Genomic DNA, 26,444 nt, shown 5'->3' with positions numbered 1-26,444 from the left:
CGACGGCAGCAACACTGCAATTCTGGTAGCTACAGCGCTGCACATACAAAAGTCACAGTGTGTTTGTCTGACTCAGATTGTCACTGTCTGATCAGCCCACCTACAGGGCTCATCTGCCAAACACCAACGCAGCGTCACTGATGGCCGAATAGTTTTTTAGATTCACTGAGAGTTTATAATCTAAACTATACGGTTACATCTCTCATGTGTGACGGGATGTCACAGGGTTTCTACGTCATTTTTGGGCCTACATGGAACTGAGCAGGCTTTGGTTGGCTTCACTGTTTCAGCTGTGACTTACCACCTTGGTTAAAGCCCACAGTGTACTTGTGAAACTGAAGAACACATGGCATCAAGGTGAATCTTCAGCACCACGGACAGCTCATCTTTTGTACTGCAAGATAAAAAACACATTTTAAAGGGCCTGTACACCCACACAGTGTTTCCAGTTATTCTGGCTGATAGACCTTTGCACACGTTGAAGTTGGGTGGAGATATGGCTGGGGTTGTGATGTCACCCAGTTATCGGGCTTTAAATAATAGAAAAGGTTTGTCCAGCTCTGACAGTTGAGTAAGAAGTCATTACACCCATAGCCTAAAGGGACAGGGAAACCTCTAGAATAAGTTTAAACACTTGTGTTTCTTTCAAACATACAACACATACACAAAAAGCAGGACACCCAACAGTCTGTCAAACAAACACACTGTAAATCACAGATAAGTGACAACAATTGTTTTCAATCTCTTGAGATATATTGATATACTTTAATTGTGGAGAATGTGACCGATCTATCGATTTGCAGCATGTCCATACTGACAATATATAAAGATAATATTTATATTAGTCTGCATGATCTAAGCAGCTTAGAACTAGCTCTAGCAGGTGGCCTGGTGGGCTTCAAGAGGTTTCATACATCCAAAGAACTTCTATAAAAAACCAGACCAGGTTTCTAATTGAGACCTGCGTTTATATGTCAAAATGTGAAGCCACACCAGGCCAGTAAAGCGGAGAGGGGTCCAACTGGGACTAGGGTTTTAATGAAAGTTTTATGGTATTCAAAGATACTGTATACAGTTGTAACTTAACGCCGTAAAGCACTCTCCATTATATTAAAGGATAGGTTCATAATTTTTCACGTCTGTCATGCAACAATGGCCCTGTTCCCATTTGCACATTGAAACAGATACCTGTGTTGCTTGCTATCATTCCTTATTGTAACTTATTTAAACAAAAAAATAACCTCAGGTGATGATAAAAAAAACCCAACAGATTTCAATATATAGTCATTGTTTCCTAAAAGAAAAAAACATTCACATACCAGGTGGGGAAAAAATAAGTACACCCTTTAATTCACTACCATGTATACCTACCTTTAAATGCTCCGTATTTGTATAGCGCCTTTCTAGTCTTTTCGATCACTCAAAGCGCTTTTACACTACATCTGCATTCACCATTCACTCACATTCATACACTGAGCCTAAGTGCTCAAACAGAAACTAACATTCACACACATTCATACACTGGCGGAACAGCCACCAGGGGCAATTCGGGGTTCAGTATCTTGCCCCTTTTGCAACAATAACTTGAAGTTAACATTTTCTGTAGGAGTTAGTCGGTCTCTCACATCGTTCTGGAGAAATTTTAGCCCACTCTTCTTTGCAACATTACTTGTATGAGGGCATTCGTCTCTGCACAGCTCTCGCCACGGCATCTCAGTGGGGTTGAGGTCTGAACTTCGACTTGGCCGTTTCCATATTTTTCTGATTATTTTTGTTGTGCTTCGGGTCATTGTCCTGTTATTGCAAGACCGATGGCCTCAGATTTGTCTCAAGAATATTCTGGTATAAAGTGGTTCATCGTTATGTCAATGACTGCAAGTTTCCTCACATCCTGTGGCTGCAAAACAAGCCCAAATCATCACCCCTCCACCGCCATGCTGGACAGTCGGTATAAGGTGTTTGTGGTGATACGTGTTGAGTTTTCGCCAAACATGGCACTGTGCATGTTGACCACACATCTCCACTTTAGTCTCATCAGTCCAAATGATATTGTTCCATCTTTTGTGGTTTGTTCAGGTGCAATTTTGCAAACTTAAGTTGTGCTGCCATATTCTTTTTGGAGAGATGGGGCTTATTCCTTGCCACCCTTCCATGAAAGCCATGCTTGTTCAGTCTTTTTCAAATTGTGCTGTCATGAAGATAAATATGTAATGTGCTCATAGAGGCCTGTAGGTCACCTGATGCAGCTCTTTGATTTTGGTTTATATGTCTGATCACTGATCATTCTTGGACAGAATTGGCTGGGACGCCCCTTCTCCTGGGAAGACTGGCCACTGTCATGAAGGCTCTCCATTTTGTAAACGATCCTCCTCACTGTGAAACGGTGACTTCCAAATTGTTAGGAGATGGCCTTATAACCCTTCCCAGATTGATGAGCAGCAATTGCTTCTCTGAGGTCATGGCTGATTATTTGGCCTTTATTTCTTTTGGCATGATGTAGACACACACCTGAGTGCTCCAGAACACACTGCCAAAGGTTCTGCTTTCATGGAGGAAGGTACACTTCCTGATGGTTAACTAATCTTGTGCATTTGATTAGTAACACCTGTCTGTAAATTACTCTCTTAATGACTGTGGAAGAAGGAAGGGAGAACTTCTTTTTTTCCCACCTGGTTTGTGAATATTGGTTTACTTTTGGGAAAAACAGACCACACAATTGTTTTTAAGTAAGAAAAAAACATAAGATAAGTAAAAAAACAGTGAATTGAAGGAGGAGGTTTACTTTCTTCTTCTCATGACTGCTTAGGTTATACAAAATCAATGAAAATGATAATATCTAGATTAAAATATTTAGCATTAACGTTGATAGTATGAGAGAGATATTTAAGTGACTAGAATCACCACTGTATGCTTATAGTACTGGAGAAGCCAGCGTCAGGGAGTCCAGTCTAATTGGAATGAATAACTGGGCATGCTGATGGTAGGTTGGCAGGAACCCTGAACTCACCACCAGGCTATGAGTGGGGTTGTGCTGTCTGCTGTTGGTAGGCAACAAAATCTCCCCGACAGCCCCTGCCAGCAGTGTAATACAGAAGATACTGAGTGGGAAACCAGAGATGACCCTGAGCTTAACTGGGCGAAACTCTGCTCTGCTTGTGTCAAGGAGTGTGACACCAGAACCCAGTCCACATCCTACACCAATTTGAGAAAGAATCCTGCAGAGAATATCTGTCATCATCATTTTATGATAACTACAGGTATTGTTCTGAACACATTTCAGTTATAGTATGCAGCTTTGAGTCTTACTGTCTCAGTATATTCCCAAAGATTAGCTGCCTGCTTTCTGTTAATGCTGCCAAAGGTATGCTTATTTTGGCAAATAATATAAATCCAATTGTATTCTGGATACATTCATAATGCAGGTATATTGGCTCAAATCAGGTACTGACAATAGTTCAAGCCTTACCAACTGGGAGGTTGACTGTGGTGACATGATTACTGGTACTGTTGTTTAAGGTCAATGTCAACTGACACAATAAAAGCCAATAAGTGCTTGAAGTGAACTAGTTCATAAGACATTAAGTCCAAACACGTCCACAGACAGAAGTGTCTTTGTTCTGAACGGTCACACTGGAGAGTTGCTATCATAGCCTCCTTCTCATCCCACGGCCTCACTCATCTCTCCCCAACAACTTTGTAGTCTTACAAATGGAGATAACAGTGCACACGTTCGGACAGTCTCTACTCTGGTTTCAGAAGCAGAGGGACACGTGAAGTCAGAAGGAAGAACAACTTTAAATATGTAAATACTACTTTCTGCACATTATATATTTATATCAATCTAGCAAATAACATACCGGTATTATAAAGGCATTGTGTCTAATAAAACTACCTGAGTAGTGTTTGCAGGTCTTCCTTTCAGGCTACAATCAGATGGTAGGGTAATAGTCTCTATGTAGCCTGAAAATAGGATGATGTGTGTGATGAGAAGTGACACACTGAAAGGAACATGTCCCAGTGAAAAGTACTCCCTTGTGGTGCTCAGTTGTAAACACAAAACAAACTAGTTGTCACAGTTCACCCATGACTCCAAGGGGCTGTTTCACAAAAGCAGAAATCCGAAATCCAGGATAACAGAGAAAGCGAGGCTTGATAGACTAGTCAGTGCATCCCGGCTTTACATGTTTCACACTGCCCAAGCCAGGTAGAGGAGGTGTGACTAGGTGAAGTCAGGTGTACGTAATTTGGATAAATGCATGTTTACAGGTTTCTTCAAGAGATCACAAGGTCACTCACAGATTTACAGATGCTGAAATGGAGAAGACGCGTGCAGTATACTTTTACACACCATTAAAGAGAAGTATGTCAGGTATGAGGGAGGTATGTCAATCTTGTGGAAATACTTATTTAGTCCATATGGATAAGAGATAAGAAGTCAGTGATGTGGTGCTCATAGAGAATGTCATATTCGTAACAGGATCCTGTGCAGCCATTCCTGCTGTGGTAGTTGATTTGTGTTTTACACAAATTCCCAAACTGTCAGATGTCTGTACAGCACACACCTAAAAAAATTAACAAATGAAATATCACTTGGACCAAGACCAAAAGAGACACTGAGGAAATTGGATTTGGAAATCCAGAAACTAGAAATCATTTCAATGCACACTGTAAGCACGACTATAACACAATGTATTAGTGATTAACAGGTCAAAAAATGTGTCCTCTTCCTTTTGTTTCATGAATGTACAGTACATATTGGTCCAGTCAACTGGGTCTATAATTTGGAAGGATTATACAATAATGAAACTTAACCACATGTTGTGCCAATTTGTACTAACGCCAAATAAAATACATACAATACAATCAAAATGAAGAACAACACATGATCCTTTATTGTCAAAGAATACATCGAAATCAATAAATCCACTTAAATAATTAACAATGTATTGATCTCTGACCAGTCTGCCAGGAACTAGAGCAGCATTGTCCCTGTCCATCTGCAAAGCCACTCTGGGAGTGCCAGAGAATTCAGCTGAGAACGCAAAATGCAATTGGTTTTGCATTCAGTTTAGTAGAATTTTATTTAAATGTAGCACATTCTTCTGTGGCCGGGTAAGGTTATGAAGAAGAATCCTTTCAATGCCAAATATATATTTCTAATGAGCGGCAAATACTGGCTTTGCTCACTGGCTTTACTTAACTGAAATAAATAAAATTAATACCACATATTACCTAAATTTACAAAATACAAAAATATTACATGCAATGTTTGCATGCACAAAGATTCCATGTCTTTCAGTACAAGACAATAACTCCACCTTACTGAACAACACAGGGTTTCAATTAAAGAGGCACGATCAATATATCATTATACTGTATGTCAGCCGTGATAAGAGGGAAGCAGATTAGAAAGGGACAAATGTAAAATGGGTTGCTGGCTGAGTAATGGAGAAGAAATGTCACATAATTTCACAGAAAGATAATTTTAGGGGTCATGGCATGAAATAATTTCATATGCTATCATCAGGTACGGACAGATGACAAGAAACACTACATTCACAGCGGTGTATTATACTGTCAGTGCTTGATACAAAACCCACAGTTCAACCACCAATGAATGAGTCCTTCTCTCAGTACAAATCTCCACAAGACTCCCATCTCTCCGGTGCTGCCTGCAAGCCGTCACGTTGTGTGTGTGTTGTGTGTGACGCAGGCGCGTGCACTGGTTGCCACAATACTAAAGCGGCGGAGGGCCTGACAATTTCACCCCCAGCTAATTTCAGACCCTGGGAGAGAGGCCTAATCAGCATTGTCGGAACTCGTTTTGGCGAGGGCACGTCTGTAATGAATGCTCAAATCTCTCTATTACATGGTCTCCCTCCTTGTCACATTCCCTGAGCCAGTTTGTGATGAGTGGGAGGGCTCGTCTGGGATACAAACCCGTTTGGTAAAGTTAAATCTAGCCTAGTGTGTTGTTTTGTTGTTTCATTTGAGTTGTAGAGTTTGCTGTGGATGATTTATCCATCCATCCATCCATCCATCCATCGTCAACCGCTTATCCTGCGTACAGGGTCGCGGGGGGCTGGAGCCAATCCCAGCTGACATTGGGCGAAAGGCAGGGTACACCCTGGACAGGTCGCCAGTCCATCGCAGTGGATGATTTATATCATTATTAATTGTCAGGAATAATGTAGACATGATATAGACGGTACACACTGAAGGGGTTTAAAGGGGGTTTAATAGGGGCTAGCAACATTTTGCCCCTGGGCCTCCAAGCAGGTTAATCCAGCCCTGCCATAGTTAATACATAACATGAACATCTATGAGAAAAAATTATGCATGTTAATGTTTGCAGAGTAAACATAGCCTTCCAGTTTTTGCACTCAAACCAAGACACATATAGGTTGCATTCCAGTTTTGCATCATATATCCATATAGTCCACGTGGTAAAAGACAAAAACTTGATTAAAGCAGATTCTTCCTGTTCAAACTGAAAAAAAACCTCAGATCTGTGTCACATGTGAGGGAATGAAACCAGAAATGGGACCCTCAGCTGCCCTGTGGATGTTGCCTCAGTCCAGCTTAAATAAAAGACTTCTGTAAAGAGGTCTTGTACAGGAGGTTTTCCAAACTAATCCATGTCCAGATTTACCCTCCTAGACAAGTCTTTAGGTCACAGGTTTGGTGAAATTCCAACAGTCTGCTGGTCCAAACAGTATGGGAACCTCAGTTGTTGCTCCAAACGTGGACTGGAGCTAAATTACTGTAAACCCAGCCGCACAACAGGATATATTTAGCGGACTATTTTAGTGAGACGGCCTGGTGACTGCAGGTCTTGAGATACAGTTACTTCTGGAGTCCACATTAATACAGCAGGCGCTCAATCATGTCGGGCCATTAGTCAGAAAGGATTAAGCAGGCTACATAAGTGGTTAACGAGGAGAGTGCACCCCTCCTTTCCTACCACAACTGCTATTAGTACAGTCCTTGTCACAGTCTACCACAGTATATCTGCATGGCAGCAAACAGAAATAAATGCATACCATTAACACTTAGATAATATACATTTGACCTCTATGTCATGAAATAACTAGTAAAAACTATCTGTGTCTTACAGGACAGCAGACATCTTCTTTAGCAGCTAAAATAGGTGAATTCAGACACTTTCATTAAGGAGTCATGATTAAAGACATGAAAACCAGTTTACTGATCACGAGGAGTATAACTCCACCTGTTACAGTAGTTGTATAATGTTGTATAATGGCTCTGAAAGGAGCTTACTATAGTCTGAAAAAGTATAGATGCTTTTAGGCAGTGAGTTTTTGCCAGAGATGTTCTGTACTTTGATTTGTCTCCTCTCCTCAGCAACAATAAACACATGAACTGTCCAAACAATCAAGCTTAACATTACATTAACTAGACTAGATATCTCAAAGATGTGTGTGTGTGTGACTACAAATCACAAGAAAAATAGGGCGTGTCGATAGTGGTTCACTGCGTCCTTTCAGATTTCAGATTTTCATGCATCAGAGACGCAGGACACGTACCTGTCCACATCACTGCAGCTTCCAGCACACCTGTAGCCGGTAACAACGCCAACACAGAAATGCTTTGGGGACCAGTTCCAGAGAACCTGCAATGTCACGCCTTCCCACTGGCTGTATGGAGACTATCTGGATTTGTGGTGTGTTCAAGCACAAAAAATATATCTGTTTGATGAACACGCTTTAGAAACAGTGTCAAACCTCCCAAATTTTACTACTGTAACAGCGTTCCTGTGCATTCCCCCCATTTCCACCACTGCCAATTGAAAGCAAAAATGTCAGACCACTGAGCAAGATACATAGAGGAGACTTAAAACCTTCAAAAATTGTTGTGTTTGTGTGAATGATTTCAGGACCAGGTTGAAGTCAAAAGTTGAACTTTTGACCTCAACCTTGTCCTGCTATAATATCTCACAAAGTGAGACATTTTCACTTAGGGGTGTCCTCACTTTTGCTGCCAGCGGTTTAGACATTAATGGCTCTGTGACGATTTATTTTGAAGGGACAGCAAATTTGCTATTATTGTTATACAAGCTGCACACTCACTATTTTACATTGTAGCAAAGTCATTTCTTCAAAAATGTGAGGGGTGTACTCACTTTTGTGAGATCCTGTATCTACCAGCACCTGACTGTTGTTACTGTGCACGGGGAATTTCTTGCTTTAATTAATAATTACTGTTGATTCTTCAGATAATTTCTGGAAAACAAGATTTATCCTTTTTATTTCTCTCAGTAAAGTAAAAAGACAAAAGCTCAGTAAAAAAAAGCAAGCTGATTTTATTAAGTATTTACTCTTGCTATTAACTAAAAGTGTCATGCAGCCAACCCAAGTTATCTCGGTGAGCTAATTAGCCTATGTGATATCCGAATTCAAGCTAGACAAAAGCCGACAGCTACCAACTAAATTTTTTCCTGCTCTTTGCTTTTCAAGTTTTCAAGCTGTGTCCCAAGGAAACTGTGGATCTTTGTCCATGTGTATGAATGTGTTCACTTCTGTTTCTAATCAGTGTATGAATGTGTTCACTTCTGTTTCTAATCAGTGTATGAATGTGTGAATGGGGTGACTGTTATGTGGTGTAAAAGTGCTTTGAGTGGTCGGAAAGACTAAAAAAGTCACTACACAAGTAGAGAGCATTTACTATTCTTTCAGCCTCAAACTAACAAAACCAAAGACTCCAACTTGCTATCATGGACTAATACCAGAAGCAGATCACTGACTCCACAGCAGTGGCAGAAAGGTCAACATATAACATGCAGTCTAGTGCGGGGTTCTTGAGTGTAGCACATACAGAAATGAGCTGTAATTTCAGAGAGGATATGATAGTGCTAACACCTAGCCAAGGTCCTGAGACCTTAGAACCAGACTGTTTTCCATCTGTCACTGGCCTGTCATCAGCACAGAGAGGGGGCAGAGATAATAAAAGGTTTGATGTGTTCATATCGATCATGTGCTCTTCTTTAAACTTGACTTTACTTAACTGACAGTAAGTGTAATTAGGAATGTCCATCTGTGTAAGCCCTGTCATGGTCTAGAAACCTGTCCATTTGCCTTTCTCTCATGCTGGAATGATCTGCAGTCCTCTGCCGCCCGAGCACAGAATGTGTTGATGCAAGATTTCATTACCGAGGAGCTCCAATGCATTTAGTGAGGGTGTCAAAATCTTAGAGAGGTGACTGAGTGAACATGAGAGAACATATCCGTTTACATTTAATGTTGCTTTTGACTGGCTCCTTAAAAACCTTTAAGGGTCTTAGTGAGCTAAATGAAAAGGTGCTTACTTAACCGATCTCAGCTTGTGCTTTTAAATACTTGAAATATTTCCTGGAGTCACCACAGAGAGGCAACAAACATATAGCCAGAGATGCTGCACAGAAGTGCTTGCTCATCGAGAAATAGTTCCGGCACATAACCTAACCCTTTTTTTCTTTTTAGTGTGTGTGTGTGTTTTAAACAAACAAGAAACAACAAGTGCTTTAACAGTGATGGTAGGTGTATATTTGAACTTCGGATTGAGCCAGGCTAGCTGTTTCCCCCTGCTTCCTGTATTTATGCTAAGCTAGGCTAACCAAGTCCCAACGCTTTATACTTAACAAATCAGCATAACCAAGTGAGTTGATAAGGGACAATTATACACATTAACTGTATTTTTTTCATATTTATTATCTTAATTGAAGTATCACCTGAAAGGTCAGTTTTCAGCTACTTAGCCAGAGCAGACATATAATATCCCTCCTCTCTGTCCTGAGCATCCATGCCCTTTGTCCCTGCTAAACTTTCTGCTGCCCACACTGAGGGATAGCACAGATTACACATGTGGGTGTGCGTATTGTGTTCTGAACTATTGTTCTGTAAAGGTTATTGTATATTCTTCTGCAGTTAACACAGAACACACACACAGAGACAAGTTGCTGCAGGAAGGGCTCCACCACCTGATAAAAAACTCTTTATGACCTCCACTGAAAGCTCTGTGTAATTAAAATTGGTCTGTTTCTGCCTTGAGCTGTTTAAATGAATTAGGATTAAATCTGATAAATCTCCAAGATGAATTTATTTTTTCCACCACTAGAGAGCAGTGCATACTATTTGATTGACAGCAGCACCAGGGATTATGTGCTTGACAGTCCATGAAAGAGTGGATACAGGAATGTTAAAAAGCTTCATCTCTTATTGTTTTTTGTTTTTTTTTACCATAACAAGAAATTACAACCACAAAAGTACAATTTATATACTTTGGAATGTGATACATTATAATTAATGACAGTTACAACACTAATGGACAGTAATCTGGGTAAATGCACACACATAGCATGTTACATACATTAAGTCACCAGGGGGCCAAAGAGAGAGAGAGAGCGAGAGAGATTATTATAGTATATAATTCTACTTGTCAACAAATTCCAACAAATCCATGTCTGCTAATCACCATTCTCTGTGCCACAGAGCTCCATTGTTGTCAAAAAAACATTAAACACATCAGTGAGGCACACTGTTGCACTGGATGACATGCTCCTTCATCACCACGAACACACACACTGTGTTTATTTGGACTCAGTCCCACATACACCATCCTGCTGCCAACAGATGCAATATGTCCTCCTGTTTGAGTAACGTTTTGTTATTCAAGATTTATGTCTTCAGTGGAAACCAGTGGAGCTGAAAACCACAGACAGGGTGGAGAAGTCAAAAAAGTACTGAGAGACGGACTAAGTAACTGTTGGTTTTTGTCTTTTCATGGGATTTGTGATATATCATAGAATATCTTTATCCTTATCATTTAAACAGATTCATTTGGCTGCACATGTTCACATTGGAAAATACATTTTAAACCTGTTAAGTTGTGTGATGTGTTTATATCTTGCATGTTATGTGTGTTGTTGTGTTACAGTTAAGTTAGCCACTGATATGTTTCATTGTCGATGTAAATATTTCTGTGTCAGTAACAGAAATACAACAGTGGTATGTCAAGAATTTACACTTTCCCTCACTTTGAGGTTTTGAGAGGTGCATATTTTTGGCGGTGGTGTTGGTAAAGGTATTCTGCTCTTACTCCTTCCTGCTGCTAATCCAAGCATTCTACATATGTGCCGTGTGCTCTGCACGGCTCATTGTTTCCCTCTGCTCCTTCTGTCGTGACGTCCGACTCCCCCACTTCCACTTCCTACTTGCTGTAAAGTAATAAGTGGGACAATCAACCTGAGGAAGCTGCAAACCCCAGATATTGCAGCATTGTCTGCTTGCTGTTGAGGGAGTATGAAGTAAGAGGCGGGTCTCTGTTTACTGAGAGAAAACTAACTGCAGCAAGGAACTGCACATGGAAAAACTATTCTTCTCAAACTCACACAGGGATTATGAGCAGCTCCTTTTTCCTGCAACAAAAAGACCTAAAGAAGACTGAGAGGAGAGGAGAATGTGAGTGAGTACTCTGAGAGTTTCACAGCGTTGTCTGATCAGCTTCTTGCTGTGGAAGAAACCGGGCGTGTTGAGGAATGCCACGCTAATGATAAACAAAGCTCGACTTACTGTCATCTTTCCAAGCATTTACAGCTAAACTGCTGTAAAGAAGGCTTAGTTTTCAAATATATCTGACAGATTAGCACTTATTTTGCAGGTTTTAATTCCAAGATGAGCTCATAAAACATATGCACTGAGTTTTAAAACTACCCAGGGTAACAGACCGGACTGTTTTTTTAGCAGGCCGGTTTAGAGGCACGACTTTATTTCAAAGCTACAGTATTTTATGAAGAAGCTTTATGTTACATTTATATGGTGTGTAACACGGTGGTGTTGTGATTGACTTTTTACCAATATATCTTGAAGTCAAATTTCAAATACAGGAATGTTAGTAATCAAAGTACATTTTATAAATGGTCAAATAAGGTGTGCATAAACAATGGATCAAATTACATGTGTAATGTGTAAATTGTCACTCAGACAAACCCACTGAGAATTATCACCAACTCTGCAGTTTCCCTGAGTTCTACACGCCTTTTTAGCCTCTTTTCATTCATTTTCATTCAGTTCATTGTTTTGGTTTTGGTTCAGTCTCACTGGTCTCATTTAAATTATTTTGAAAAAAAAAAGGCTTGAATAAACACACTGCACACCACCAGCACCAGACAGCAGACAGAAACAGTTAGCGACTGGCTGGTGAACTAAGAGGAGCATTTAGCAGCCAGATTTATAATTTGAAATTTCAGTTTTATGTCACTTTCCACCATAGGGTATGAGGGGGTTTGAAGGGTTTAACAGTCCTAATGAGGGTTTCATGGAGCTTGAGTGAGTACTAGAGTTCTCTGAGGTGGTTTTATAGGTGACTTAAATGTACAATGTCAAACATTGCCAAATTTTTTTGTTTAAACATAAAAATTATTTTATATCATCAACATTATGAACAGAATGTGTAGAACATCAGAACAGTTCTGACGTCATGTCAAAGACAGAAATATCTACTGAAGTTAGCATGCTAACCAGCTAGCCCTATGTCGTCCTGTCTGATGACACCACTGTACTTCCAGAGGCGAAAGTCCGATAGCTCAGGCCTCCCCCTGTAGTTTCAGCTGGGAGATCTGTGTGCAAGCGACAAGTAAGCTATGTTACAAAGGCTTTTTTGTGAATAAACAAAATACACCTCTGCACTTTCTGAATACAAGTTTCTTTCTTTCACAAATTGCCTTGTTAAGTCATTGTATAAGGCACTCCATTGAAACTCGACAGAAACAAAATAAAACTCACCAAAACCAGCGTGGCTAGTCTTTCCACTGTTCCAACAACCACCAACTGTGGTTTGATCAAATTAAACCCTTAATTCACAGAGTTAGATGTGAAAATATTCAGTCCTTGTTGGAGCCTGGTCACCTCTGTACTGTATTCTTTTACTGCAATTATTTCTTGATTGGAAAGCTAACGTTAGCCTTCCATTTATGCTACATTAAGTTAAGCTAATCAGCTCCTGGCTCCAGCTCTGTATAAATAAACACAATGTGAGTGTGGTTCTCACTTACACATCTAACTATCAGCAAGAAAGTGAATATGTATTTCTGGACTATTGTGAAAAAGAAATATATTCAGACTCAGGGTGTTGAATAGTTGTTAATGTGTAAGCAGCACGTTAATGTGATGTGTGTGGTGGTGTTACCTTCAGACTAGCTAACTTTAGCTATACGATAAATGTAGTGAACTGAAAAAGTACAGTACTTTCTAGTACTAAAAGTAAAAAGTCTAACAAATGGTAAATAAAGTTATACTTAATTACAGGACTTGAGCAAATATACTCTTCATCTGTGTTTCCATGTAATTTAATTTACTCAAAATTCCAGTTACATGATTTATGAGAATATTATAATCAAAGTACATCAGCGTTTGCAGTTCTACAGTAAACAGATCCGTCTGACATTTTGACCAGCACAGGTGTAACTAATGACATTAACGATGGCTCTGTTCCATTTACTGTGCCAGTTAGATGTGCCAGAAAGCAGGTGTTATGAACTGTTTACACATGTGCAAGGGAAGATGTCCAGAATGTGAGGCCTTGATTTAACAAAAAAACAAATGCCAATTTAAATAATCTGGTCTGTGCCCTTTTTTCCTCTTACAGGCTCAGCTTCAGGCTTGTCTACATTTTCTCATATAACCTGTTCCAGTTCTGTGGACACACATGGATACTGGCTAACACCATAGCCAGGTTTCTCACATTTGGTCAAGGTGAGTTATATCAAAGCAAAACATCGTTTCAGAATCAGAATCAGAATGATAAGGAGCTTTATTGCCAGGTAGTGCTTTACAAATATGAGGAATTTGCTTTGGTGATAAGGTGCTACACATGACAAACATACAGTTAACATAAATACATCTAGAAATATATAAACATGGAATAAACAATGCAAGTTATATAAGAATAATAAAAAATAATAATATAATAATATAACTATTTGCCGAGAAAGAACAACGTGGCAGATATTTACATGTGCATCATTCTGGTTTGTGTTGTGCAGACGTACTGCAACGGAAGAGAGTATTGTGAACATAAATATATAAATTGACAATATAAAAATATAGAACAACAATGATTAACAACTATGTGTAATATGCCAGGTTTGTGTATGAAATGAAACAGTATTTACATGTGCAGAGACATTTGTATCATTTGCAAGGGGGGAGTGTCAGTGGGGGACCCGGGCCTTGTTGATGAGACTAGCTGCAGACGGGAAGAAACTGTTTTTGTGGCGAGAGGTTTTGGTCCTAATGGACCGCAGCCCCCTGCCAGAGGGGAGAGTCTGAAACAGTTTGTGTCCGGGGTGGGAGGAGTCAGCTGCAATCTTTCCTGCTCGCCTCAGAGTCCTCTAGGAGTGCAGCCTGCCCTTGTCCCTGGCAGTGGCAGCAGCGTACCAGATGGTGATGGAGGAGGTGAGGATGGACTCAATGATGGCGGTGTAGAAGTGCACCATCACTGTCTTTGGCAGGCTGAACTTCTTCAGCTGCCGCAGGAAGTACATCCTCTGCTGGGCCTTTTTGGTGAGGGAGGTGATGTTCAGATCCCACTTGAGGTCCTGGGAGATGATGGTGGCGGAAGGAGTCCACAGTGGTGACGGGGGAGTCACACAGGATGATGGGGAGGGTGGGGCTGGGCTCTTTCTGAAGTCCACAACCATCTCCACTGTCTTCAGAGTGTTGAGCTCCAGACTGTTCTGGCTGCACCAGGTCACAAGATGGTTTTGAGCTCAGTATGAAAGACCAGCTCTCTAAATCATCATTGGTTTTAAGTCAGGAGAGTGGCATAGAATGATGGAATGCGATATTTCTCTTCGCAGATGCCGTAGCAGACACATTTTACGCTGTTGGCTTTGTGATGAGTCTGTGTCAGCTGCTCTCCATCCTGGAACTTTTCCACATCGCAGACGAAATTGAGAAAGCCAGACTCCTGCCTCGTTTCGTCCAAGTGTGTATCACAGCTCCGCCTCTTGATGCAATTTCCTTATGAATCATGCGGATGATAAAAAAATGCTAAAATACATCATAAAGAGTTCTTTATCCTTTTGAAACTGCTGGTGGATTAGTTGGTGCATGCTACCTGTTTTTCAGGTTATGGAGAAGAACCTCCTGCTGACCATGGTCATCATTCTGGAGGAGATCCAGAGTAAACCAGTCGTGTGTGTACAACTGTTCTTGTGGAACATTCAGGACCTCCTACGGTATCCATATCACTTACTTTTCTCTTCACCAAAATATAGTTTGTTTTTGCCCCACTAACAACAGTGCCCAATGATGGAAGTCAGTTAGGGTGTCTTATTAATCTGTTCAAAATAAGATGTCAATTAGACAATTCTCAGTGATGTTTGCTGTAAATATTCACAGTCCTTAGATGGACTCGCCACGGTATTTTCTTGTACCCTCCTCATACCAACAATGACAAAATCATCCATGTTGTAGCCTCTAGGCATGGCCGGATGAACCTGTTAGGGGGCTTCGGAGCCCCACCCACACAAAATTATTCTGGAACATCCCTCAAATAAACACAATGTAAATTGAAATACAGTAATGAACGCAGAAACTACCATTTTTAACCCCTGCTCATTTCTTGATTTTGCACAGTAGCAGTGCAAATTACTTAACACATTTACAATTAATCACATTACTAACAGCAAAGTGCCTGGGGCTTTTGGGCCCCTGGGTTGTTGTCCATTTTGCTAGGTCGGTAGCCTAGCAATGGCTCTTGGGTCTGCTAAAAGGCCTTTAGACTTACACTGAGTTACCAGTTTGTAAAGAACAATTCCTTACAAAAGCCCTGTAGAGCTGAGGGAACTGCAGATCTATATGAAGAAATCATCATTATCTGTAAGATCGTCACTACAAGACACTTCCTGGACATGACACACATCATTTAATCCATTGATAATATAAAAATAGCAAAGATTACTGCAGCCAACATGCTAAAATTGGGGTTCAAGCAGTGTCCTCTTGGCGCTTGTAAAGAGTCTGGCTGCAAAATTCTGAACTAACCAGCTGTTCAAGTCAGGTTGAATGGACACAAATTGTCAGGTACAGAGAGAGTTGCAGAAGTATCATAGATTACAGTGAAACAAGTGTTTGGGAATAGTCTTTCTACAACATACAGAGAGAGCTGCCAAGTGTAATGGTCCTTTGGATTTCTTGCACTTGAACTACTGTAAGTATCTCTACTATGCTATCTAATGGGCAAGCGAGGGCCTCTAGCCCCACCTGTCTCCATTTCAGTGTCTATATCCACTCCACGCTCAGTTAATAAATAGGTAGATACCTATTTCGTTTTTTCCCCCCCTTCTTCTCACTTACATTTAAATTACATGTAGGGGTGTCTCCATGTGTGAATGTAAATACGGTGTGTATAGTAAATGTATATAGTCCTGTAATATTACAGAGTTAGATATAGGTGTTATTTTCTACGCACTTACTGTTGGTACCTAGAAGGAGGAACCAGGGTGGGCAATGGAGTAGAGTTATTTAAAAAGAGGGAAAGGGAAGAACCAGAGGTTTTATTTGCTCTGCATTCTCTCAAAAAAAAACACATGTTATAAAAAAATGGTCCTGAGTTAACCTTTCTGATGTGTACTGTTTGATGACAGGTACCCATACGAGCTACTGTGTGTTATGGGTACACCCTCTATCACCATGTTGTGGACTCGCTACACACTCTTGATCCCCTTGTACATCCTGTCAGTGGCCACTGAAGGTGACTAATTCATTTTTAAATCAACTTTGTTTTTACTATCAGATTGTGAAATTGATAGTTTTAGTCCAATTAGCTAGGCCTGCTTCAGACCGACTCACTCATTTATGATATTTAGGATTATAAATGGGCAGTCACAGTATAGTGTTGCTGACCTCACTGAACAATGAGTTGCTAGAATGTAAGCCTGGTATTGCATAAGGGAAGTAGTGTGCACATACAGGAAATTAGTTAACAAAGCAGAGACGATGATAAAATGTCAGGAAGTGTTAGAGGAAAGTACATTCCAGCCTCTGCTGTGTGCGTACGACAGAACACATGTTGGCTGCCAGCAAACACAGTACAGACAGCTGTGAAGCTCTAGTATATCAGTAACTACTCCAACTGGCGAAGTGTGTGCCCTTTCAAAACACCAGATGCAATGTTACTGGACTGCAGCAGAATAATTTATATTGATTTTAAGAATCCCTCAGACGGGTTCTCAACAAGGCCCTAAAGAACATTAAATGTAAAGTATTAAAACATTTCCATTTCTACTGTGGCATGAGTGTTTCTTTGTCTTCCTCAGGTGTCACTATATACCAGGCCCTGCCTTATGTTGAGTCAGCAGCACCAAACTCATTGAATTCAACAGCGTCAACACACATTCACCTCCCCTTCCTCCTGATGGTCTACCTGCCTGTTCTTGCTCTAGGTAAGATGAGCAAGCAAGCTACAGAAACCCAAGAGTGTAAAAGATCACGGCCTAACAAAGCCAGAAATCTGTTGTTTACACTGTAATTCAGTTGCGGCTCATCATGCTTCAACATGTAGCAACTCCAACCAAAGAAACTGCAGACAGTTTACTATCATCTATTTACTACCAGTACCTATTTACTACCTTCACACTATTTAGTTTTACTTGGTACGCTGTTTTACACTCATAGCAGGTATTCGTTTTTGCAGCATTTGGACAATGTCTCCACAAAGCCAAATTTGTAACGACCATGTTTGCATCGGTTAGATTTGTGCCATAAATATAAAATTAGTACAGACACACTGTGCACTCACAGTTTAGTTTGTTTGTATTTCGTTTCTTGACATTGTAACACCGGTGTTGTCTTTTTAGGGGCCTCCGTAACGGTCTGGCAACTGCTGAAGGAGAGACAACAGCAGCTGGAGAAATGGAACAAGAAGATGAAAAGGGAGTGACCCCTGAAGTCAAAAGTCTGAATGCTTGGATGGTTTAAGTCTTTCAGCAACCTCCTCTGAAGTACAATTTTTTAAATCTTACTTTTTTAATTCAGTGAGTTTGATAATCATCAAGATGTATCATCATTCAAATCTATATATTTAAGAGATCTTGAACTCAAGAACCACAAAATCAAATTTACTGTATTTAAAGAACCTTTAATGGGGCATTTACTGTTTTGACAGAGCACATTCCTCTTGAAGTTGTCCTTCTCATATGCGGTTGAAGCTGATGGCAGAACAATGGCAGTGCAGTTTCAGTTAAAGTTCATAAATGTAAATGTCCATGGTGCTGCAGTAGCCGTTTCCACATGTTCAGAGCCTGGTGTCCAACAGAGACAGGTTGAGTGTGTTAAAGCTCCAGCCGTGTTTTTGCGAAGACCGTCTGTAGCCGTTGCCATAGTAACGGTCTGTTTGCTCCCCTGGCTACCAGCCGTACGCCCTTGTCCACACAGCCTTCTTCTTGAACTCAGAGGAGGACTTCAGGGCCAACAGGGCAGCTGGAAAGACACGCAAGGACGATCAGATAAACCACTCCAGTTTATCCAGTTTGTAATTAAACAAAGAGCTTTTATTCTGCCAAGAAAGTTGTTTGCTCTTGTGAATGTGAGATATAAATGTAAGAGGAAAGACTGTGTGGTAAGAGAAGGCTGTGTGTTTCAGGTTTCACCCGTGTAGGTTTCTGCTAGCTACTGCTACTGATGTTTCTGTCCATACTGTTATGTTTAAACAATGCAGACATCAGCGTCTCCTCCCCCTCTTCCCCTCCCTCTTAACCAATTTTGGTTTCTTTTGAAACCTGCATGGTCTATATCATGGATGTCTTATGAGACCTGGATACTTGTCCTCTGGTTTCAATGGAAGCTGCACACCCAGCAAAAAAGTTGCATCTCTTCCTTGTCTGCTTCTGAGTTATGTGTCCCACTACACATGCAAATTACTGTCCGCCAACTCTGCCAAGATTGAACTTCGAGATGACACACACATTGAAATAGTTAGACGGTTTTGCAAATAAAAAAATGTCATGGTTTAATAATTGACCTTGTGTGCAGTGATGGTGGAGGTGTCCTGTCAACACCTTTACTTGCGTCTCTTTTCTAATGGTTTTATTTAAGGTGTAGTACCACAGTTGGCCACTGGGGTACATTGGCGATAGAGCTGATTGGCAGCACAGTATGGTAAAGCAAGTTTATTAACCCTTTATTAAGATAGTTCTGCGTTGAAGTAAGTACTAGCAGTTAATAGTTTAAGTCAATTTCACGTATTTTGAATTAGACATTTGTGGCTGAAACACTGTAAGCATGAATGGCATGTCACTACTGGGGGAGGGGAGGGGAGGGTGGTGCGTGCTGGTGTTAATTACTGTTATTAGCCGCTGATCTAACCTGCTCAACAACACGGTTAGCTGTTGCATCTCCTGGAGGGGATTAAAACACTTGACTGTGCACTATTGCTGCAGTTGGTGCCAACGTTCTTCTATGAGTTCAACTCTCTTAAATCCGAACACACAAACATGGTACACACATTTTTAGATTCATTGTTCATTACACTTTCAGAGGGTATCATTATACCAGCGGTTCATTGTGATTTATCTGTACATCTGCTTACAAATCATAGAAAAAGAGACACTCCTAACTTCAGCACTTGCCTGAGAATCTCAAGTCAAGTGCAAGTTGTCATCCATGGGTACACTGCCTACTAGAAAAAGTACAACTGAATGCTACTTAAAGTTGGAGTTCATCCTTGTAAAGTCGGGGCAGATCCATCTCCCCTGACTTCATGAATTGTAAATGGTAAACCATCAACTAAAAGTAAATCACATTTGTCTGTATTAATTTCAATAATACGTGTCATTGTAGGAGCCTAAATGCAGTTTATTGATAAATAGAAATTTTATTAATTAACATGCAATAATTTAAGTTCATATATAGAAGGAATTTGAAGGAATATTTATTTAGGTTGATGTATTTACAGTTTATATTTACAGTTATGCAATACGTTTGTTGAGGATAATTCATTTATATTACATTGGTAATATTTGGGGAATAGACGCCTGTGATTGTCTTTTCCTATGAAATGCATGCACCTTAAATTTCCTGAGTTACCTCAGAGGACAGTTTTTTTGACCTGTCTCTCTCTCTTCCTCTTTTTCTCTCATTATTTTATCAACTCATTTTACTGTAATCTTCACGTACAGAAGTTTTGCTGTATCTAAATAAACAGATACACTTTTTACCGAGTGGTCCAGTGGATTTATTGAGGTGACGGCAGATGAGGTAGGAAATATGTTGCCAGTGTTATTAGGTAGCTGGTTGTGGTAAATAATGTCTGAAAGTCATTTTCTCTGCGCTAAAGTTAAAAATGCCAAAACATCCTGTGTATTGTATGTGCGTTTTGTTACCTTTGGCTGTGCTGATGGTCATGGCTGACAGACTCTGTTCAGGACATTCTGTGATACTGAGAAGCCAGTCTATGAACTGAGACACACACACACACACACACACACACACACAGTCACCATCTGGTTTGGCTCTAACAAAATAAACAACATTGTTTTTCTTAAATTAAACTACATCAACCACAAATCAAACACACTAACCTTGTGTGTCTGGCTGCTCCAGGGCTCTTTGTCCAGAAGCAGAGTCAGGCTGTGCGACATTCCCAGCAGGCACTGCGGCAGGGCGTGGACAGTGAATGACTCCTCGCCATACAGACTGTGTTGTAGAATTTGGGGCTTGGAGCCGGGTTGCCATGGGAACCACTGGGCCCTTATGCCAAGGAGGAGGGGCATGAAGTGGTCACCCCAGGAAACTACAGCAGCAGCAAAAACCTGGAACAGGAAGTCTGTGGCCTGCAGACAAATAAAAGGAAATTAAAATAATTACTCAGTTATCAGGAATTTTGCAGACATGGAAGGGGATCACAAGCAGGAAGCAACAAAGATTACCTGGTGGTGGAGGCTGTGTTTGGTTTAACTTATAAAATCCGTTACATGGTCAAACATAGTGTAACAGTAAAGTCAGACTTGTGTGATGTTACACTGTGTTGAAATGAATGAACCTCACTGGCTGTTCTGACACATTGAGAATCATTACCCCTTGTCATTAAGGCAGCTCGCTGCACGTGTGCACCTTGTAAAAGAGAGCTGCATGATGGTTCATCAGCATTTAGTCAGACACCTTTTGTGCTGTGTCAGCCACCGTAGCTGTCCGATGCTCTTTGAAAGGTTAGGGGGCAGTGGTAGACTGGACAGATGGCTGCAATTCACAACCCCCACCACTAGATGCCACTAAATGTTACATATTGAACCTTTAAGTAGCTGGACTTAAACCGATTAATCGATTATCAAAATAGTAGTCCATTAACTTAACCGTTGACAACTTATCGATTATTCTATTAATTGTTGTAGCTGTACTATATATACAGTATACATCACAATAATATGTAATATATATACTGCTTACAATATGGGATTGAAGCCATCTGTTGCCACTAATATTACACAATTCAGTAATAACATGGGGAATGCTAATGTTCAAAATGCTCCAATCCACCAAATGCAGCCTTGGAAACTCTTGGATCTTCACCAGAATTTAAAATAAACCATAAACAACTGCTTGTTAAGATGGACCTACGATGTTAATTCAGGTATATTACTACTTGGGTCTTATTTTTATAGTACTGTGATCGCTCATGTAGGTAATAACATTTACAGCCGGTCTGACTGCTAGTGTTTCTTGCACCATTAGACTTTAGTGCAGGGACGTCACCGTGTTCCCACTTCTCAGCAATTTTCGCAAGTGATAGAAATGATGCTCAAAATCACAATAATAAGTTAGAAAAACGCAATTGTCCTTAATCAAAAGATTACACTGCTGTAATATGATTATGTACTTTACTTTTAAATACAACAGATTAAAGTGTAAAAGCTGAACATTTAATTTATTTTACTGGACACACCCAACACGACCATAGCTGCATTCCAAACTATTTCAGGAATGACAGGTATTCCCAAAGAGACCTTAACTCTCACCTACATGCTGACACACTGACCGCTCTAGAAATACCACACTGCAGTTTTCCAGCACAGCTCAGAAACATACCAGCTTGGTGTCTCCACATGCGACAGAGGTTGCACCGTAGGCAACATTTCGGATGTGTCCCATCAGCTCCAGGAGCCACTCCATTCGTTTCGAAACGCCTAGAACAAAGGACAAACCCGATCAACATGTAGGCTCACCCAGAGGGGGACAATCACGTATAGTAAAACTATGAAACACATGAAGAGAAAAAAATATATACAAAGAAACAAAGTATATGTTGTTTCGCCAATAAATCCATCATTAAAATCATTTTATTTGAAATTCTCTACTTTGGTCCCACCTAGTGATCCCATCAGAAAAAGCCAAATATTTTTGAACTTTTGAAAACTTGGATGGATAGTATGTTCTTCTTAATTATACCCTGACAGAGTTTCCCTATGCATCACCACTTTTTCTCTGGACGCAGCAAGTGAAGCCTTCTGGCTCCAGAAGCTGACCATTTCTTGCCTAACCTGTATTGGAGTTAGTGGCCAGGCGACACTGGTAAAAAGTCTGCAGGAGGAGCCAGCCAACGTTGCGGCTTTGCCAACCACGAAGCACACCGGCAATGACGTCATTTAGACCCAAGAGGGGAACTCTGCCTTGGGAGGTCAAGTAAGCCAGGACAAAGCAGGTCTTCTCCATCTGATCCTAAACAGCACAAGAACAGAGTTTTTGTTTAACTTTTTAGCATCACAATGTGTATAATTTGAATATTTTCGACTTTCCTGTGGTAGTATCAAAAAACATTGGCACAAACAGCAATGCATTCTGCTAACCTCTAACCTGCACCAGTTTTCACCTGGATTGTCTCGTTCTTCTACTAACAAAAATGTATGCCAGCAAATTAGTGGCTTTAAGCGAGCTAGATGGAGTGGGCTAACTGGCTCGACCACAAAAGGTTATTTTAATATTTATGTTTATGTTTACAAAAAACAACAAATCATGCCAGATACCACAGTCCAAAATTCTGCTTCAATATGTTCAACTTTTAACTTTCAGTTCATATATTTAATATCTATAAGAGATGTGTTAATGTGACAAACATAAATTTTTTTGCTAAGAGTGTTATTGTGTTAACTAATCTTTGACAGCTATTTTCTCAAAATTACATTTCCAATTTGTTTTATTTGAGTCATTGTCCTCGCCCTTCAAGGCAGTCAGAGCATCATCGTTTTACACTGTTTCTTAGGTCTTACAGCAGGACATGTTCAAAGGTTTTTTGATTTTATCATTCTCATTTTATGTGGCATTTTTCTGTAAATATGTGGAAAACATATGAGTGGTGTATTTTGAATGAATCCATGAAAAAATTATGTTGTTAAACTGTTGGCCATTTGGTATAGTACCACAATAAAACTAAAACATCCATCTGACTCTTATCGATGTGCTGGAAAATGGATTTGAGGGATATACAAATCAGCGCATATTTAGTGAGGAAATACCTCATTTGCATATAAAAACACAACAAAATTGTAATAAAAAAAAAAACTTGAAAAAAATGCCAAGAAACCAAATTGCATTTAAAATATACTCTATAGTTAAGACATTCCACTACACAATTTACCTTAGCAAATGTTGGCACAGCACACTGATCTTTTTTATACTATTTTGAACTTATCATACTGTACCTCTGTGACTCGAGCGATTCGTTCAATCTCTGTATCAGACATCTCAGACAGACATTTGGCGATTCCCACATACAAATCCACTTCATTATCCTAAAACAAAAAGAATTTATAATCAACAGAAGATTACTGGAATCAGGAGGATATTCTTAAGTGACATCTCAGCTGATGTAGTATTATCTGTCTTAACATATCTGCATGTGAGAGGTTGTGTGGGAGTTGCAGTTCAGTTCAGTTCAGTTCAGTTCAGTTCAGTTCAGTTCAAGCACTTAAAGCAGTTGGATTGTCAGCTGAAGTGAGCCCACTGTACAGAATTGAAGCGTTGGCTGGTGTGTAAACAGTGGCAGCAGTTGATTTCTTTTCAGCTTTGTACCTGGATTTGGTTGGGCAGGAGGGTGAAGATCTTCTCGGTGGTGGAACGGAGGATGGTCCAGCAGCTGTTGGGGGGGTTCGGAAGGGTCATGGCCTGAGCGAGGCCCTGCAGCAGGGAGCGGCACAGGGGCAGGCGCTGGGGTCGAAGGCTCTCCTGGAACTGCTGCAGCCCCAGACTCTCCATGTGGACCTGGAGCTTGTCCTCAGCAACATGCTTCATCCACAAGCCCAAGCTCTCATACAGGTGAGCCCGAGTCTGGTACTGGAGGAGAAAAATAAGCTCAGTCCTGATTGTATTATAGGTAGCGCTACTGAACCTTTACCAGTACTTTCTGGGACTGACTTACGTGTATCTGTAGCACTAGCTATTGAAAACCGTCAACCACCAAAGCTAGCATCTAACATCTAGTCATCTCTACTTCTTTATCTCGTCTTTTTGTTAAAATTAAATTTCTAACAACTTTATGTGTTTTATTTTTGCAAGTTCTTGTACAACTGCTAGTTCATACAAGTTTGATGTTTCTACTCGTCAAAGTAAGCTATTAAAAAGCGTTGCTTTGGTCTCAGCACTGAAACTCATGATACTGTATTTGCATATATCCAGCACCACAAAAAGTGTCTAATGATTCTCGGCAAAAAAGGTCTTGAGAGATAATAGCAAGTCTCTCTAAAGCAGTGGTTGGCAATAGGCGGCCCGCGGCCCACCAGCACTAATATCCTGACCTGCGACCAGATTGCTTTGATAGCAGAAAAATAAAAAACAAATAAATTGATAGCGGCTGTTGCTGAAATAGATCTCAGTCATGACAGCTACAGTTACTTCCTCTCAAGTGATTGTGCCTCCGAAATAAAAGCGCGAGAACGTTTTTTGCAGCAATGCTTTATGAGAGGTTTATTGAGAGCTTTTACTTTGAAAAGTTCTGACATTCATATGAGTCTCTGGCGTGCGCTAAACGTGCACACGCGTTATACAAGGATTTGAAATAATCTGACACTGTTCTGTATCTGTATCAGTCAGGCTCTGCTGTGTAGGATTCTGCTGGGCAGTAGAAGTGATTGGGGACTTGTATGTACAACCTGATATTCAAATCGAAACATTAATTTGATTCTGAAGAATGGGAAGCCTTTTTATACCATCACACATACAGTACTGAGGTTCAATACTAAACCTACTCAAGAGGAACTTACGCTGAGGCTGTGCACAAGGGGCGGGGAGAGCCAGGAGCCCAGAAAGAGAGAGGCGCTCTGAGAAGACTGAGCTTGACACGCTGCCAGCACCACACACTGATGCTGTACATCCTCTCCTGTCAAAAAAAAGAAAGAAGCAGAGTTCGGTGGTTTGGGCTGTGCTAGTCCTTAGGAACAACGACACACACATGTGAGAACTCTTACCGAAGCCGAGCCTCATCAGAGGAGACAGGACAGCGCTCCAGTTGATGGGTGGGTACTGGAAACTGGCTCCAACTGATGCCAGGGGGGTCAGAGCAGTCTTAACCAGAGATACATGGGCAAACTCTGGCCCTGGGTCCACAAGAAGAGAGGATATTCCCAAAAGTAAGAGTGCACGTGAAATTCTGACATGCGGGTCATTTGTACACATACAGTTTGTTTAAAATTTGTGATGTGTTGTTGAAAAGAAAGGTATAAACCGGGTTTCCCCTGATGAACAGGTTAAAAGGGGGTTTTATGGTGAGAAGAGGTTCTACTGATGCAGAGATGCTTGGTTTAACTGAGTCAACCAACCTTTCTTTCCTGCCTCTGTGATGAAGTCAATGATGGATCTGATGACACTTTTCTCTGGGAGGTAACTGAAATCTTGAGGAACTGAGAAGATGACCGGGGGAGAGAAAGAGATTTTACATCAAATAGCTCCCCATTTAGTAGACCGCTCAATTTCAGTCTGTCGTGGTAACATGGAGGTTCACACTGGCATTGCTTCCTTCATTTTGAGCTGCTGTATCTACCTGCTGTGTGACTGTGGCTGGTGGACATATGGGCCAAATGCAAATGACCCACCAAACAAGCACTGTTGGACTGCAACCCGATGGCTCCTGAGAATGTTATGATCTGCAAAAGAGAGCCAATGTACGTGAAGAGCAAAGGACAGCTCAATGTACTCGGAACTAACAAAAACAAATATAAACTTGACTGCAAATGGCATGGCAATGGCATTGTGGAAAAAATGTGCAGCATTTGGTGTAAGGGTGGCACATGAAGAAAAGCTACATATGCCTCTGAATCACTGGAGTTTATCCTGACTAAGGAACACATATCCTGCCAATCTGGGCCTCACAGAAAGAGGGTGGCACTAGAGGACAGCCGATCCAAAGTAGAAAAGCTTTGTTCTCCTGGGAGTAGGAATATTTCATTGATACTGGAAATG

The 26,444-nt window shown here is 40.7% G+C and overlaps 2 protein-coding genes and 1 long non-coding RNA gene across 4 annotated transcripts in view; 1 reads left to right on the top strand and 2 right to left on the bottom strand.

The window, feature by feature from the left end:
• Positions 1 to 11,195: 11,195 nt before the first annotated feature.
• hacd4 (3-hydroxyacyl-CoA dehydratase 4) lies at positions 11,196 to 20,214 on the top strand. 2 transcript variants are annotated; one of them, XM_038731035.1, is made up of 7 exons: positions 11,196 to 11,460; positions 13,642 to 13,748; positions 14,855 to 14,982; positions 15,126 to 15,235; positions 16,646 to 16,752; positions 17,318 to 17,443; positions 17,858 to 20,214. In XM_038731035.1, exons 1-7 carry the CDS (start codon positions 11,396 to 11,398, stop codon positions 17,938 to 17,940), a joined length of 726 nt encoding a protein of 241 aa, XP_038586963.1. In that variant the 5' UTR covers positions 11,196 to 11,395; the 3' UTR covers positions 17,941 to 20,214. The 2 variants fall into 2 exon arrangements, with proteins under 2 accessions (XP_038586963.1, XP_038586964.1); XM_038731036.1 differs by having other exon boundaries at positions 11,206 to 11,456.
• LOC119912064 lies at positions 11,730 to 13,389 on the bottom strand. Its single transcript, XR_005446063.1, has 2 exons — positions 12,780 to 13,389; positions 11,730 to 12,613 (listed from the first exon to the last, which is right to left on the bottom strand). It is a non-coding gene; the product is annotated as an uncharacterized LOC119912064 (long non-coding RNA).
• Positions 18,123 to 26,444, bottom strand: part of focad (focadhesin) — a 52,362-nt gene continuing 44,040 nt past the window's right edge. The window contains exons 34-44 of the mRNA XM_038731034.1: positions 26,026 to 26,128; positions 25,805 to 25,885; positions 25,454 to 25,582; positions 25,250 to 25,365; positions 24,063 to 24,323; positions 23,693 to 23,782; positions 22,535 to 22,712; positions 22,083 to 22,180; positions 20,579 to 20,830; positions 20,381 to 20,456; positions 18,123 to 18,479 (exon numbers count right to left, since the gene is read on the bottom strand). Coding sequence (XP_038586962.1) covers positions 18,406 to 18,479; positions 20,381 to 20,456; positions 20,579 to 20,830; positions 22,083 to 22,180; positions 22,535 to 22,712; positions 23,693 to 23,782; positions 24,063 to 24,323; positions 25,250 to 25,365; positions 25,454 to 25,582; positions 25,805 to 25,885; positions 26,026 to 26,128 — 1,458 coding nt within the window. The 3' untranslated portion in view covers positions 18,123 to 18,405. The remainder of the gene's footprint in view (positions 18,480 to 20,380; positions 20,457 to 20,578; positions 20,831 to 22,082; positions 22,181 to 22,534; positions 22,713 to 23,692; positions 23,783 to 24,062; positions 24,324 to 25,249; positions 25,366 to 25,453; positions 25,583 to 25,804; positions 25,886 to 26,025; positions 26,129 to 26,444) is intronic.

Source organism: Micropterus salmoides, unplaced genomic scaffold, assembly GCF_014851395.1.
Source record: "Micropterus salmoides isolate LMB-PRFRI ecotype aquatic unplaced genomic scaffold, ASM1485139v1 Ms_hic_scaffold_2, whole genome shotgun sequence".
In the NCBI taxonomy this organism is placed as follows: Eukaryota; Metazoa; Chordata; class Actinopteri; order Centrarchiformes; family Centrarchidae; genus Micropterus; species Micropterus salmoides.
The sequence above is the reverse complement of the archived record's forward strand: the minus strand, read 5'-3'. Positions and strand labels throughout refer to the sequence as shown.